This window comes from Alosa pseudoharengus, unplaced genomic scaffold, assembly GCF_046254945.1.
Source record: "Alosa pseudoharengus isolate Yale_2024_CS ecotype anadromous, Long Island Sound unplaced genomic scaffold, YU_APseudo_1.1 YU_APseudo_1.1_scf_17, whole genome shotgun sequence".
In the NCBI taxonomy this organism is placed as follows: domain Eukaryota; kingdom Metazoa; phylum Chordata; class Actinopteri; order Clupeiformes; family Clupeidae; genus Alosa; species Alosa pseudoharengus.
Genome location: NW_027468640.1, coordinates 18,894,527 through 18,909,886, shown reverse-complemented (window position 1 = coordinate 18,909,886; position 15,360 = coordinate 18,894,527). Strand labels below are relative to the sequence as shown.

The 15,360-nt window shown below is 40.4% G+C and overlaps 1 protein-coding gene across 8 annotated transcripts; it reads left to right on the top strand.

Moving 5' to 3' along the window:
• Positions 1-399: 399 nt before the first annotated feature.
• On the top strand, positions 400-15,129 carry LOC143127371 (heterogeneous nuclear ribonucleoprotein C). 8 transcript variants are annotated; one of them, XM_076288840.1, is made up of 11 exons: positions 400-496; positions 2,376-2,407; positions 5,059-5,104; positions 6,421-6,686; positions 7,400-7,475; positions 7,737-7,754; positions 7,868-7,915; positions 11,842-11,999; positions 12,828-12,941; positions 13,323-13,447; positions 14,020-15,129. In XM_076288840.1, exons 3-11 carry the CDS (start codon positions 5,100-5,102, stop codon positions 14,116-14,118), a joined length of 909 nt encoding a protein of 302 aa, XP_076144955.1. In that variant the 5' UTR covers positions 400-496; positions 2,376-2,407; positions 5,059-5,099; the 3' UTR covers positions 14,119-15,129. The 8 variants fall into 8 exon arrangements, with proteins under 8 accessions (XP_076144955.1, XP_076144954.1, XP_076144952.1 ...); XM_076288839.1 differs by having other exon boundaries at positions 12,828-12,947; XM_076288837.1 differs by having other exon boundaries at positions 12,795-12,941; positions 14,020-15,128.
• Positions 15,130-15,360: the final 231 nt, after the last annotated feature.

The following is a 15,360-nucleotide window of genomic DNA, read 5'->3' as shown; positions in this document are numbered from 1 at the left end:
AGGCTACTCCTGTTTATCCATGCTTGAATAAAATGTAGGCTTACTTGACTAGCCTACCCAAAGCTGATGATTTAACGTCATGCAACGTTCACGTGTGTCTGTCACAGATTAGCTGTAGAAACTACATGTATACGTTAAACGAACAAATACATGTAGGCCTATTTAGATATTCCACGTAAAGTTGGATTCAAACTTGACAGTCTTGTAAACGTAGACCTTCTTTTCTTAACCAAATTACAAAGCCAACCCTTATTTCTTTAAATTTACTCTACTGCAATGTGTGGCGTTTAAAAAGACCAATAAACAACAGGAGATTTCTTTTGTAGCCAATGAGACATGGGCTCTGTCAAGGTAGGCGTGGCAATCGTTTGTCTCGAGCGGTTTCCGACGCCATTTCATAAACTGAGAAGGTAACAACTGAACAAAAACCCGTGCGGATTGTGGCATCCAAGTATTACGAGGGCGAATTTTAATCATTTTTAGTCTTAAGCTCCTGGTGAGTATTTTCATACGAGAGATTTTTTGTCATTTTTTATTTTTTTCTGCCTCTGAACTATCTTTGGAGCATTTTTGATTTTATTTTTAATGCATTTTTCTGGCTGGTACATTGAGTCTGTGTTGGCTTAGTGGCGTACATTTTGTGATGCTGCAGTTGCAGTCTTCTCGTGACGGTTGGCTTTGTTGGACAACAACCTTTTTGTTTGTTTTTCAATGAATTTTTTTCTGCTTTTTCCCCCGTGTGCCCATAGAACATGTGGTTTGTGTGTTCGAAGCAGATTTTTGTTATTAATGTGGAAGATCGGTTTTGATCAGAACGGAATGAGTGAGTGTGCGAAACGACAAGGGGGTCTGCATTTTTCTCCTTATCGGGACTTAACATAGAAACGTTTTTTACTCGGTATTTTCTCTTGTAGGCTACATGATATTCTGCAGGAAGTTGACTGAATAGGTATTTACTGACTATTGCAGTTATTTTTTCCTGGTATTTTTGTTTTTGTGGTTCATTGATAAGTTCTGCAGGCTTCCAGTAGGATTTGGTCAGATGACGTAATTTTGAAGGGAGGATTTTTGAAATGATTAAAAGATGGCCTTTTCCTTTCATATTTTTAAACGGACTCGGGATCGCTGTCATTTTACAATAGCCATGTTTGGAGTATTCTGGGACATAAAAATGATGTTGCAAGCTGCACTTTGGGTGTAATGTGTAATCTATGTTGGGTGATTTGTATGCGTGCATTAAAAGAAAAAAACAATGAACGCTGCAAATTGTGTCCAATATTAATATGAGCTACAGTGGAACTGTTTGTCTTTCAAGTTCTAGAACGACCTGGCCAGTAAAGGCAACCAGCAGGCCTAAAGACCTTAAGTTGCTTTCTCTTGTAAGGGGTAGGCCTACTAACAAGGCAATAAACCTAAATCATAAGCCTATCAGCCAGACTGGAAAGGTATCTCGTACCTCGTTCAGGTATCTTTGAGTTGTGGATATCTTTACCATCCTTGATTGTCCCAAACTTCAGCTCATGCATTAAGTCACTAGCCCCAGCATAGAGGTGCATTGTATTGTGTTAATGCTCACAAACTCTAGCCTAAAGCTAAGGCTTACTGTTGCTTTAAAACAAACTTGGAAATGGGAAACAGAATGACTGGATTACCTGATCACAAGGTAGCCTAGGCCATATTCAGGCATGCATATTGTTACAACACAACAACCAAAACTTGTGAAGCTCAGAATCAAGGTGACCTTAGACTGACCATGTTATCCATGTTAACTTCAGGTTAGGCCTGTTTCTGTTCAAAAAGCGTAAAAAATATCAATTTAACTTCAGGATTTCATGACCAGACTAGCAAGCGTAGGCCTATTTGTTTTCTCTGTGCCGATAACTATTGTTGATGCAATTGGCTTTTTAAAGGATGTAGCCTGTTATTTCATCTCATAACATTAAAGCAACTGTTCTGACCAAAGGTAAACTGAACTGCTCTCTAAGAACCTTTGTAGTAGGCTAGCCTAATCTTGGCTAATCATTCTGCACAGTTATGCATTAGGCTTGGGCATGTGAAGCTACACATGTGCTGTCTGCAACTCAGTTGTGGTAACAATCTCATGCAGTCTCCCAAAAATGATATGTCAGCCCAAACATGCATGAAACATGAAAACAATAGTAATATAAAGGGAGACTTTTCAAAGCATGTTACCAAGAAGAAAAGTGATCTCTCACTAAGCCGCAAAGCAAGTGACATTAGCTTGTCCTACGATGACACCCTTGCCAAGCACTGTTTGTGTCTGGCTGCCTGCCTTGCAAAAATAAACATCCTGACACAAACTCCACTTCTTGATGGCAATATTCTAATACTTGTTTTTCCTCCCCCTTTTGTAGTTTTTGAGGCAGCTATTTTGAGCCGCGACACTGTAAGTTTGTGAAATTTTTTGTCACCCTCCCCCCCCCATTGACTTATATCATCTCCTTCTTTTGAAATCACTTCCTAGTCTGGATTAGTAGCAAAATCCCTCTAACTAGCATTAGACTTTTGGCTTGTTACACAAGATGGCTTGAGATGGTCTTAGCCCGAGTTGTGTGCTTGAAGCTGTAGTTCAAGTTGATGATTTTATTTTATTCCAATAGACTGGAAAGCAAGAATTTAGGAATTTGTGTTGTGGATTTCAATATTTTTCACTTGCCTTGTCAAATGTAAACTGTCAATCTAAAAACAGACCACTTAAGGGATTAGTCTGCATTTAGTGGAATCTTTTTTTATTTCAACCACTGAACAAGAAAAGTGACCAAGAAAACCAGTCAAGCAAGTGTTTGAGAACATCCCTATCCAACCAGACCATGATTTGTATTTAAATGCAATAACAATAATAACCAAGTCAAATTATAGTCTTGCTGAGAAGAATAGGCCCTTTTTGTTACCAATGGACCTAATGCACAGAAGGCTGCAGCTTACAGTTCACTTTGACACTGAATATCTTGTCTGCCTAATAATAAAAATGTAACACTCACATTTATGCTTCTACATTGTTACAATAGTGGTGGCTACAATACACCTGGCTCCACCAGAAATAAATCAGCTGTCTTAAGAGTGTTCTGTGCATATGATCCATTAGCCTGGTTTATTTGCAGTTAAAACTTTTCAATGGCCTTAACTCAGGTCACAGAGCTTAGAGGCTATTTTGTTACTTTAGTCTTCCCCCATTCTATGTTGTTCTTAACCACAGTCATAGTCCCACCCCACACAGAAACAAAACAAAACTTGGTGGCCATCTTGGTAACATGCTTTGGGCAGCTATTTTCCTATTTAAATAAATAGGGAGGCATACGTGATTGAGGTAATATTAGGGGAATTCGATTTGATGTAGCCGCCTGCAGCCATCTTAAGGTGACTGCATAATGTGATTATTTCTAAGATTCTGATACGTTTTCCACGATGACTTTTGCACAATTCCGGTTTGAAAACGTATCGGAATCTCAGAAATAATCACATTATGCAGTCATCTTAAGGCGGCTACATCAAGTCGAATCACCCTATTGACATAGATAGTACATCGGGTGAATCTGTGTTTAAATCTGAGTTGAATGATATAAATACACCCCCCTCCCAGCTAAAATAAGTCTTTAAAAAAAAACAATGCAGTTGGTTGGTTACTTACATTACAGGACTACTTGGTTGGTTACTTGCATTACAAACTAACCCTATGCATTTCTATGGACGATTCTTTGCTGTGTCTCCTCATTAGAAAGCCTTTGCCACAGTCACAATAATTTCACACTGTTCAGGTGTCCAGTCAGTTCTCTTTTATGCTGAGGAGAGTTTTAAGTGTTCTTAAGATGGGGCCTTATAAGAATTGCTGCTTGTATTTTATTGAGTTGGAATGAAATCAAAAATCATAAAATAAAATGTAATAATTCAAATTCCCAAAACATTTTGCCCAAACAAACTGATCTCACTAATCTATGTCCACTAAGCACAGGTAAGAATTGGATGGGCTTACTTCACACTCCCATAAAGTTGAACAAATATGTATGCACACACACACACACTCTCTCTCTCTCTCTCTCTCTCTCTCTCTCTCTCTCTCTCTATGCACACACTCACTCTCTCTCTCACATACTCTCACTCACACACACATAATCCCATTGGGTCTAAATCTAGACTGACTGTGATCACACCCCCAGGCATAGAGAATTAATCCCTTCTGAAACATTCCAGTTTCACCTATGTTGTAGCTGACTGATGGTAGTTTTATTGTTTGACATTTTTGCCATCAACTGTGTTACTCACTTTCATACAAGCCCATCTGATGAAGACTAAAGGTCACTCTAAACATGAGCTTCACAAATTTATCTGAAACTACAACACTGAACCCTCTTCTCAAAACTGATTATCCACATTTCATATTCATGAAAGTACACCACACGCCTATTTCAGTCTCTATATGGGGTCAGCACATAGTCTTCTAATTAAATAGAATTTGTAAGGTGACTAGCACACCTAAATGTTATGTTTTCCTAAAGGGAAAAAAACAGAAGTGGGCATCTAGTGTTGAGGCCTTAGTACATCTGCTAGTCCTTTGGTGCACTCTACTGGTCACCATGGAGACTGTGCGATCCCACAGAGTAACTTTGCTTCTTATGTTTTATGACTTTCATGCGGACATATCTATCTATCCAATACAAATACCTTCCTTAGTACAGTATTGAGTGCTGAGAAGGCATGATATTTTATGAAAACTGATAAGAATAAAGGCAAAAGAAGGAGAATGGACAACGTTGGTCTGGACAATTATCTGTACTGCCTCCTATCTCCACATGAAGGCAGTATTAAGCACAACAAATTTTGGTGAAGCATTCTTGGTGAAGCATTCTTGGTATTCCAACTGTGATACTTGTCAGGTTATTTTTACATGTCCTTATCCCAGCTTAGACGGCTGAGAGCCCCTTCAACCCACCCACTCCCCCCCCCCCCCCCCCCTTCCCCTTCATACCAACCTATTACCCATGATGCACTGTTGAGCTGCATCTCATCGGTGCCCAATAACGACCCTCTTCTCTCCTACAGAGTCAGTGACAGGCAGACGACCCCGCAGAATCACAGACACTATGGAGTGAGTGCTGGCTATTTACACCCAAAAGTATACTATCCCTCCCAGGGCCTGAATACCACTGTACTGCACTGACCACTGAAAAAAATGTCATTACACTAGATTAATTTATACACACACCAACAAGACTACTGCTCTTCGGTCACACTCTCTGGCAAAATATGCATGCCACAGCAAAAAGCACAAGAAGGGGAAAAAAATGGAAAACACGCCATTCATGGTTACTGACAAGTCAGGACTCAATCAGCACAGTTGCCTTTGAATGAAATAAAGTGAATGTACACTCACAATACACTACATCCGAATGGCTCCACTGTCACTGAGCAGAATGCAAAATTATTCTAGAGAAAGAGATTCTCACTTCTGATGGGCTGTTTTGACTGGATGGACTTTTTGTACAACTTTCATTTTGTATGTTCATAGCATAAGCTTGCTTTATGCATCGGTTGTTTCCGGTTCTGTTTATCATAACACCTTGAACTTGACTTAATTAAGCATGCTGAGTCATGGTAAGGTTTTCAGATTTCCATAATGTTCTCTACATGGTGTAGGGAAAATGGGTTTATGTCTCTTGTGTCTAGCGTGTCGAGTGTTGAATGTGACAAATAGAAGATCACACAGATCCCAGGTTGATGCAGTGTGCAAATATGCAAACATACACAGTATATAGTTATAACCAAAGAGATGAACACTGAAAGACAATGACTGACCTTCATCCGTGGGTGCTTTCTGGTTTATCTCTCATGCCCATACAAACACAAACATTTTACTTACTGCATCTCAGCGTTAGGACATAATTTTACTCTATTAGTTGTCTGTGTTGAATAGCGCCCCCTGTCTGTGGTACACTTACTGGTGGCCTGGTAACTTGCTCTCCACTCACACACTGTCGTTCTCTCTCTTTTCTCTCTCTGTGTTTTGGCATTTTAATATTTTATTTGTTTTCATTTAATCTTGCTCTCCTTGTTTTTCTTGTCTTTTGCTTTGCACCCCACCCCACCTTTCCTTACCTTTCCACGCTGTGCTTGCCCCCCTATACTATCCGTCTTTCTGTTTAAACCCTTCCTACCTCTCCGGTTCTCATTTCCTTCTCTTTTTTTGAACTCTTTTTTTCTGTTTCTGTTCTATTCTCTCAATCCTCTCCTTTTCAATCTCTCTTTCTCTCATTCATTGCATTTCAACTCTTCTCTGTGCATCTTTCTCTCTTCCTTTCCCTTCTCTCCCTTGCTCTTTGTTTCATTGCTTTTTTACTCCTTTCTGTGTATTTCTCTATCTCTCCCTCTTCTCTTTCTCTCTCTCCATCCCTCTCTTTTCTTCAGTCTCTCCCCAACCAGCAGCAGCCTGATGGCCAGCAACGTGACCAACAAAACGGACCCACGCTCGCTCAACTCTCGGGTCTTCATCGGCAACCTCAACACCATGCTAGTGACCAAGGCCGACGTGGAGGCCATCTTCGCCAAGTACGGCAAGATAGTGGGCTGCTCCGTGCACAAGGGCTACGCCTTCGTGCAGTATGCCAATGAGCGCAATGCCAGGACTGCTGTGGCCTCCGAGGACGGCCGCATGATCGTTGGACAGGTTCTGGGTGAGGAACACTGCGCTCCCGACACAGTTTTTTGAATTTAATATTTTTACTATCAACCATAACATGGCACTGCGTTCTTAAAGGCTATCAATTTGATGTTGAAAAATACTAATTGAGCTCAACAAATCTATTTAAGAGGTCATGAGGAATTTTATTTTTGTTTAAAACATTCAAAAAAAGACCTACCAAATAAGATTGAGTCGGATGAGATAATCATGTCAGAATGTCAAAAATGCCTGTGCTCTGTCAGGATATTTACTGAAGTTAGCTTGAAAACCGGCCAAAGACTAACCATCTCTCTTGTAATACTATTTTGTACCTCGGTACCGCTTTGTCATAGCCTTGTAGACACCAGACCCTTCTCAATTGATAGAGTGTGGGTCTGGAAAGAATTCACTGACTTTCGACTTCCAAGAGGGGCGTAATTGGCAGTGAAATTAAACTTAAATTGGTGCATTATCAATATTGTTTCAGAAGCGCAGCAATCTTTTAAATGAAAGTTTTAAATGCAGCTGTTTACTCATCTCCTAAGAATATACACTTAAAAGTTACAATTGCTCAGATGAAGAGGTGGTACCACATCCACTATAGTGCTTGCTTCTTAATGTCTTCTCTTATTTTGGCTGAGGGTTTGGTTGTCACATCATCAGGTTTTGAGCTCAAGCTGAATTGTCTAAATTCAAATCTGAAAAGTCTCCTGCGGTGTCCCACAGATATTAATCTGGCAGGTGAGCCAAAACCCCATCGGTCGACGAAGACCATCAAACGCTCAGCAGGGGACATGTACAGGTAGGCTTCAATCTTTTTCAATAGCAGTGTGTGAGTTTTTCCTTCCTCTAGAGTTTCTCAAAGGGATTAAGTTAAATTGGTTTTGTCTGTGGCTTTTGTGTGTGACTAACTGTGTTAGGTTTGGCAAATGAAGGTGTAAAGGGAGCACATTGATCTATGTGTTCCTTTTTGTAATGTTTCTTCTTGACAAATTAGCATGTCTTCAATGAGACTCTCCTGAGTCTAAATCATTCTGTTATTCTTTTTCTTTATGTTGTTCAGTCTAGAGGCAGGGCAGAGGTTTGGGCCTATTTAATTACTTTCTGTATTCTGTTCTTACGTTGACATTATTTCACTGACAAAGAGATGAAGACATTGCCTTTGATCTCTGCTTTTTTTGTTTCTCCTTTCAGTTCCTCCTTTGATCTTGACTATGACTTCCAGAGGGACTACTACGACAGGTGAGCACAGCTGTTACAGTAGCAGTTTGACTGTTCGACAAGAATTCATGTCCAGTGATTGTGTTGCCTACTAGACTAATAGAACTAAGATTTAAAGGTTTGAATTGATGAACTGAAACACTGCATGAAATCACTGCATCAGTGATTCCCAGAAATGGTAAAAGGTCATCTTTAGTTCACAGGTTAAAGATTGCATTGTAGTGTGAACATTTAATGTACTTAACCCTTAAAGGAGTACCGTCACACTGGTGTGACGGGAATGTTGGGAAATTAACATTCTAAAGAATATCTGGGTTCATTGAATTCAACATAGAATTTTAGAACCTTCAATTGTTGCGGAACTTAGAATGTTCAAAAACCTACACCTTTAACGGTGTAGGTTTTTGAACATTCTAAGTTCCGCAACAATTGAAGGTTCTAAAATTCTATGTTGAATTCAATGAACCCAGATATTCTTTAGAATGTTAATTTCCCAACATTCCCGTCACACCAGTGTGACGGTACTCCTTTAAGGGTTAAGGGTTAATGTATTTAATGTACTTAATGTATTTAATGTATTTAATGTATTTAATGTACTTAATGTATTTAATGTACTTAATGTATTTAATGTAGTGGCAACTTCGAGACACCACAATGGAAAAATAACAAAAAAAGAAGAAGAAAAAATATGAATGCAATATTCCATTCGTCACCTCAAAACAGTATTTTACAGACTCATAACACCAAGTGTAAATTTGACTTATTAGCTCTTCCATTAACAGCAGCACAATGAGCTTCACCCATCCAGAACTAGGAAATAAAGTAGTATTAGATCGAATAACCTTTTACTTAATGCTCAGTCTGTTTGCCATCTACTGTATGCGAGTTACGTATTGACAATAATGGCAATAGCATGTCCAAACAGAGACCACGTCTGCCAGAACAAACACACACACCACCTTTATGGTCTCCCTGGATGTGGATGAGGAAAGTGGATCAAGTGGTGTTTGAGCAGAACACGTCGCACGTCAGAGGGGAAACATTTTTCATGAGTGCGCCAGCTGCCTCTGTTTGGAGTCCCCACCCTTCTGTAAACACTGGGCTTAGAGCTGAAGCACTAACTCTCTCTCTCTTTCGCTACAACTCATCACTCATTCAATACAATAACAATAATAAGGCCTGGCTGATTAAATTAACAGAAAAAAGAGAAACAACACAGAAAAAAACACCTATGAATTATTATGTTATTGATCATGGAACATGGGCTGTTCTCTCAGGATGTTGCAGGATTGAATTTACTCAGCAGCTAGGTGGACACAATTGTCCACTTCCCCCAGGAGGAATGATAGTTTCTGTTCCTTATTTGTTGTAAGAAATTCGGGGGAGATATCTCAGATTTTAATAAAATATTCTTAGTAAGAAAATGCTGCTCATTTTCTAATACATTACCACAGTGAGCACACACCCTTTTTTCAGGGGCCAGCCAGGTTTGCCTTTTTTGCCTGTTACATTTCTGAATCATTTTGTAATCATAAATTGTGATCTGCTTTTCTATGGCGAGGCTATGGTCGATGAGCCTGTACCTTGTCAATAGCTTTTTATACTTATAATTTTGAATTTGAGTTAAATATGGTGCCAAGTTGTAATCAGATTCGACATTTATACACATTGAATTTACTTACCGTATTTTCCGGACTATAAATCACACTTTTTTTCATAGTTTGGCTGGACTTATAGTCAGGTGCGACTTATATATGAAAATATATATAATTGAAAATGTTTTTAAATGTTAATTCCTATTAACTGACATGAACCCTACATGAAACTGAAATGAAATTTACAGCCGCGAGAGAGTGCTCTAGGCTTGTGGAATGAGATCGTGAGCTTGGCTTGTGACAAGTCAGACATTTTTTCGGTGGATTTGGGGGTGTCATACGCGGGAAAATGTATAAAATATTGTTATGTAAATGCACAAGTTATGCGCACTTTCAGTCAGAGATAAGTGCTTGTACTATGTCTGAATTAGTGCTTGCACTATGCCTGAAACAAATCCTCAAATTATGGCCAGGATTCTATTTATAGCTGGGCCTCAGATTCGGACAAGTAAAGGCCGGTAATGATTGCCTACATTGTTTCGATTTAACTCATAAAAAAACTCTTCTTAATATTTTATATTGTTGGTTGGTTTAATATTGTTGCCATTGAAAAGTTGTTGTCCTACACCACGGGTCTCCCAACACGTCGCTCTCAAGCTACCAGTCGCTTGCCGCCCCCTTCTGAGCTTGCCAGAGGCTGAAGCAGTAGCCTACATTTAAACACAATTGTTGCTCCGAGGCATTCCAGCCTACAATTTTTATAAAAAAGTAAATCATACATAATTAAAAAAATAACTCAATTTAGGCTATCGTAGACCTATTTGGCTATACGCAATAAGGTTTCCATTACAGCACAGCACACGTTCCATGAATGAATGGAAGCGGATGCCTTGTCTCTCAATAAGTGGATGGAAATCCCAACACTTTCGACTACATGAAACTTAATAGTGAACCATCAAATACCCCACAGACTTCAGTGGCCAGTCAACAGTCAAGTGGTCAGTCCCAACATTTAGCAATATAATCAAACAGTCCAAACGTAAATTAAATCCAAAACCAAACCAAACATCTTCTGCTTTTGATAGCCTACCGGTATGCCGCTCCAAACGAAACGCATGTCTCACTATAAAACGCACCATGTAAGAAATAAAGTCCTGCCTCAAATACAAGCCTGCCCCAAATAAAGGTTATGTGCTTTGCACAGCCTAAGTAAATAAAAGATCCCAGCCATACTTTGAGGATTTACAATAGTCTGTCTTCAAAACATTCCTCACCTGTTATGCAGACATGCATGAAAACATTTGAAAACAAAACTCACAGCCATAGGTTGTTTTGAGAATGATGACTTTCTCTTCTGCATTGTCCTAACCATTAAAATAAGGCATATATGACGAGGCATTGCAATAATGTATACAGAGATACACTGTAAGGTTGGCTGCAAAGATTAACCTGTTACGATTGACTGACACACGCGTGCACACACATTATCGAAATCATACGCTGGACGCTTTAGGCTATAGTCTTTCTACATGGGTTTAGTTAATGATCGGGCTATAATAAGACCACGTCGGCTATGTAATCACTGAAAACCGGGACACTTTAATAGTGATTGGTGTAAACCGGGACATTTTAGCGTCCCGACAGGGACTCGGGACACGCAACTCAAAATCGGGACTGGTGATATCTGCTTGGTTCACTGTGTTGTAGGTGATGCCAGAATTTTGCCGCTCTTTTGTGGATATTGAGAAGGAGAGGGAATCTTCCTAATAAATAAATAAAAATATTTTTGCAAAATTCTAAATGAAATACTTCAGGCTGGCTCTCTCCAAGGCTTTCTTGCAGTCCCTCTGCCGTTGGTGATCGTATAAGCAGGTCATCTGCAAAGAGTAGACATTTTTATCTCTCTACCCAGGAGGTTAAGCCTTGGGGAAGAAGTTTTTTCGATGTTGGTGGCCAAATTATATAAAGATTAAATAATATCTCTCTTTCTCTGTCTTTCTCTTTTTCTCACAGTCCAAAGCTTGTGCTCTGCTCTCATCTTAGGTTGGGGCCTCTGAATGGAGAGACTGAGTTGCAAAGGGCAAAATTTGCAGACATGAATAGACTGTGCCGTTTTAGTTCTACTTTGGATTTTGTTCATAGTAAAGCATACCCTGAAATTAAAAGATGAATATGAAGGCAAAGTGAAAAGCATTTTCAGGACAAAACATAAGCAGATATTTTTGTATAGTGTATATCAGCAGTGCTCTGTATTGACACAAATTACATTTGTTCATAATATGTCTGTCTCCACATGCACATGCAAATTGTGTGTGTGTGTGTGTGTGTGTGTGTGTGTGTGTATATTTTTAGGATGTACTCGTATCCATCCCGTGTGCCCCCGCCACCCCCGCCCCCTCTCTCGCGGGCGGTCATCCCCTCCAAGAGGCCCAGGGTCAGCCTGAGTGGTGGCGGCAGCCGTCGCACCAAGAGCAACTTCTCCAAGAGTAGCCAGCGCACATCCCGGACCAGTATGCACTATATTTATCTCACCTCTCAACAAATACACACTAGGGCTGTTCATAATTTACCGGTTCACCGATAACCGATAATAAGAGTTTTAACTGATTAATACTATCAGTTAAACGGCTAAAAAACTGAAGTTTGCAGTGTGGTAAAAATGCACAGAATGTGGAGACCAAAATGTTGGTTGTAGATCATTAGATTAAATAAACCCAATAGTGGAACTGCTTTTCGTTCCAGCACACTAACGTGCTTGTATATTGGAAAGTGTGCATGCCCAGTTGCTGTTAATAGGCCTGAGTTTTAAAATATGTTCCTTCTTACACAAAATAAAGGCTGCCGGATCTGCCATTTAAGCACATTTATCTGGAGGATTAAATGTTAGTTCTGTTCATCGCACAAGCAAGAAGTCTGGCAACTTCTTGCTCATTATTTACATAAGTTGTGAATTGTTTGCACTTGGAAAAGTAAATCACTATTTTTTTATTTTATTAATGTGACGGTCACTTATCCGTTCTAAATGGGCCTACATTTTCTTATCAGTTGACATTGAATAGTCGATTAAGGAGTGTCGACTATCGTGACAAAAAATAGCCAAAATGGACATCCCTCATACACACACACACTCAAACTGCACCATCAGGAAAGTGAAGTAATTTTCCCCACTTACACTTGATTCACTTTATTGACTTCTGTCTACTCTGGTTGCACCTTGATATAATCAGTAATCTTTAATCAGTAAGTGCACTTTGATGCTAACGGGAAGTGCTAATTCCCATTGTCTGTTGTTGTGTTGCTGTTAGCGTTAGCGTCCTCACAGGTCTCTCCATCTGCAGTGAGAGCGGACGACCTGCAGACCATTAAGAAAGAACTGACCCAGATCAAGCACAAGGTGGACTACCTGCTGGAGAGCCTGGAGCGCATGGAGAGAGACCACAGCAAGAAGTCAGGTAAGGGTGCGTGCGTGTCTTCTTACAATGATATGGACATATTTGTTTGTAAGCCTTTTAAACTTGTCACCTCCCCCAAAGTACTTGGAACTTCTGCTGTATAGTTGCTATTTGCCTTTGGATCCAAATAAGATAATTTAAGTGTGTGTGTGCACCTGCAATGCAATAATTTTGAAATTTCCGCCCCATACAGTAAGAGATAAACCAGATAAAAAATAAAATTTTTGTTTGGTGAGTTTGGTGACAGAATCTAGTGACCTAGTATTTAAAATTGAGAGAGAAAGGAAACACGCACACGCACACACACGCACGCACACGCACACACACACACACAGACACACACAGACACAGATGCTAATTGAGTGTGTCCTGATGTTGCAGAGGGGAAGAACCTCAAACAGGAGGAGGCCTCGTCCCTGCAGCACTCGGCCCTGAAGAAGGAGCGTGAGAGTCCCGAGATGAATGACTACGAGGAGGAGGAGGCAGACCTTCTGGAGGAGGAGGAGGTGAGAGGAGGTGGAGGAGGTGGTGGAGGAGGAGGTGAGAGGAGGTGGAGGAGAGAGGAGGTGGAGGAGGGAGACCTTCTGGAGGAGGAGGTGGAGGAGAGAGGAGGTGGAGGTGAGAGGAGGTGGAGGAGGAGAGAGGAGGTGGAAGGAGGTGGAGGAGAGAGGAGGTGGAGGAGGAGAGAGGTGGAGGTGGAAGGAGGTGGAGGAGAGAGGAGGTGGAGGAGGAGGAGGTGAGAGGAGGTGAAGGAGAGAGAAAACTGTAGAGAGAGAGAGGAACTGTAGTGGAAGAGTGTTTAGTCTGCGGCCACAAGGGTGAAGCAGAGGGAGGAAGAGTTGAAGTGGAAATTAGCATTAGGAGTGAAGGAGAAGGAGCTCTCTTACTCTAAATATGTCAAGTGTGTTTCTCTTTGCTTTGGTTATGGTGGCCAAAACCAATGCAATGTCATAAACGTACATAAAGGTTGAGCACAGAATCTGACGTGCAATGGCATCACTGCCATTTTTTCCCTGGTTCACTGTGAACTCTGTGTGTAACTGCCTGTATACTAAAGCACCTTTCTCCTTTCTTTCAGATCAAGAGTCGGGGGAGAGAGGAAGATGAGGAAGAGGAGGAGGGGGAGCAGGAGGAAGGAGAAGATGATGGAGACAGTGCCAGTGGAGAACACTCTTAAACAAACAAACAAACACACACACACACTTAGACATTTAAACACCTACAGTACATACACCAATACACACATTTACACATATTGCCCAATGCATAGGGCTGAGATACGACATACAAATACCAAGGCATGAACACCAACATGAATCAACCTTCAAAACGAAGCAGACAACATAACTGTTTACTCTCATGCTCGTGGTCTGCATTCAGTGGGTCCGACCGCAGATCTTTTTTATTTGCTGCTAAACACTGATATGTTTGTTGGAAGGTGGCTCCAGAAGGCGGTGTACTTTTTGGAAGGGAACAGTGTAAATACACACACACACACACAAGTCACACAGAGACACAGAAGACACTTCAGTCTGCGTTCCACTTATTCGTTTGTCTGTATCCCATTGGTTCAGTCTCTCTTTTTGAAGGCTTTTATTTGTTTGTTTATCTGTTTGTTTGTTGATGCTAGCACTCTAACATGCTCAGTGAAATTATGTCTCTGGACTCAGGAGTCTTTTAGGTGAAGTTCTGGTTGTGCTGGAAGAGCTAATGCGAAGAGGATTTTTTTTATTATTATTTTCACGTTTACTGTGTTCAGAGAAATTATGTTGCACATTCGCTTGGGCCCCTTTAGGGGGCAGTGTGAGCTTGGATGTCACCTTGTGAAAAACATTCTGACCATGGTTAGTGAAGTGAAGGTGTGTGTGTGTGTGTGTGTGTGTGGGTGAGAGAGAGTGTGAGTGAAGGGGTGTGATTAGGTTTGGATTACTGAGGAGTAAATATCTGTGAAATTTGAAATGAGACATTTACAAATGAAATGTAAATGACTAAAGCTCCTAACTCTACAGATTATGTCTTGTGCTTGCATGGTATGGTGACACTGATGCAACTTCTAAGAGGAGTGAAAAAGCTAGTGGCATTGACAGTGCTGTGTTTGTTTCAGTTTTATTATCATGGTTTGTCTCCGTTGTTCTTGGGATTGTATGTTGAATTTAAATATTAAAAAAAAAAAAAACAGAAATGAAAATGTTGACATGTTTACAGTTATTTCACATGCAGTGAAATCTTGCTTCAGGACCTTTGATTATGTTTCTCTGACTACCACTACTTGGGAATTTTAAAGGTGCCATGTGTAATGTCTGTCAAAAAATCAATTCATACTCCACATTCCATAAAAGATGGGGCAGTATACCTCCAGAAAGTGAGTTGGTCTACCCCAGAGTAACAACCGAGACACGTGTATTGCAGTTTGGCTGGC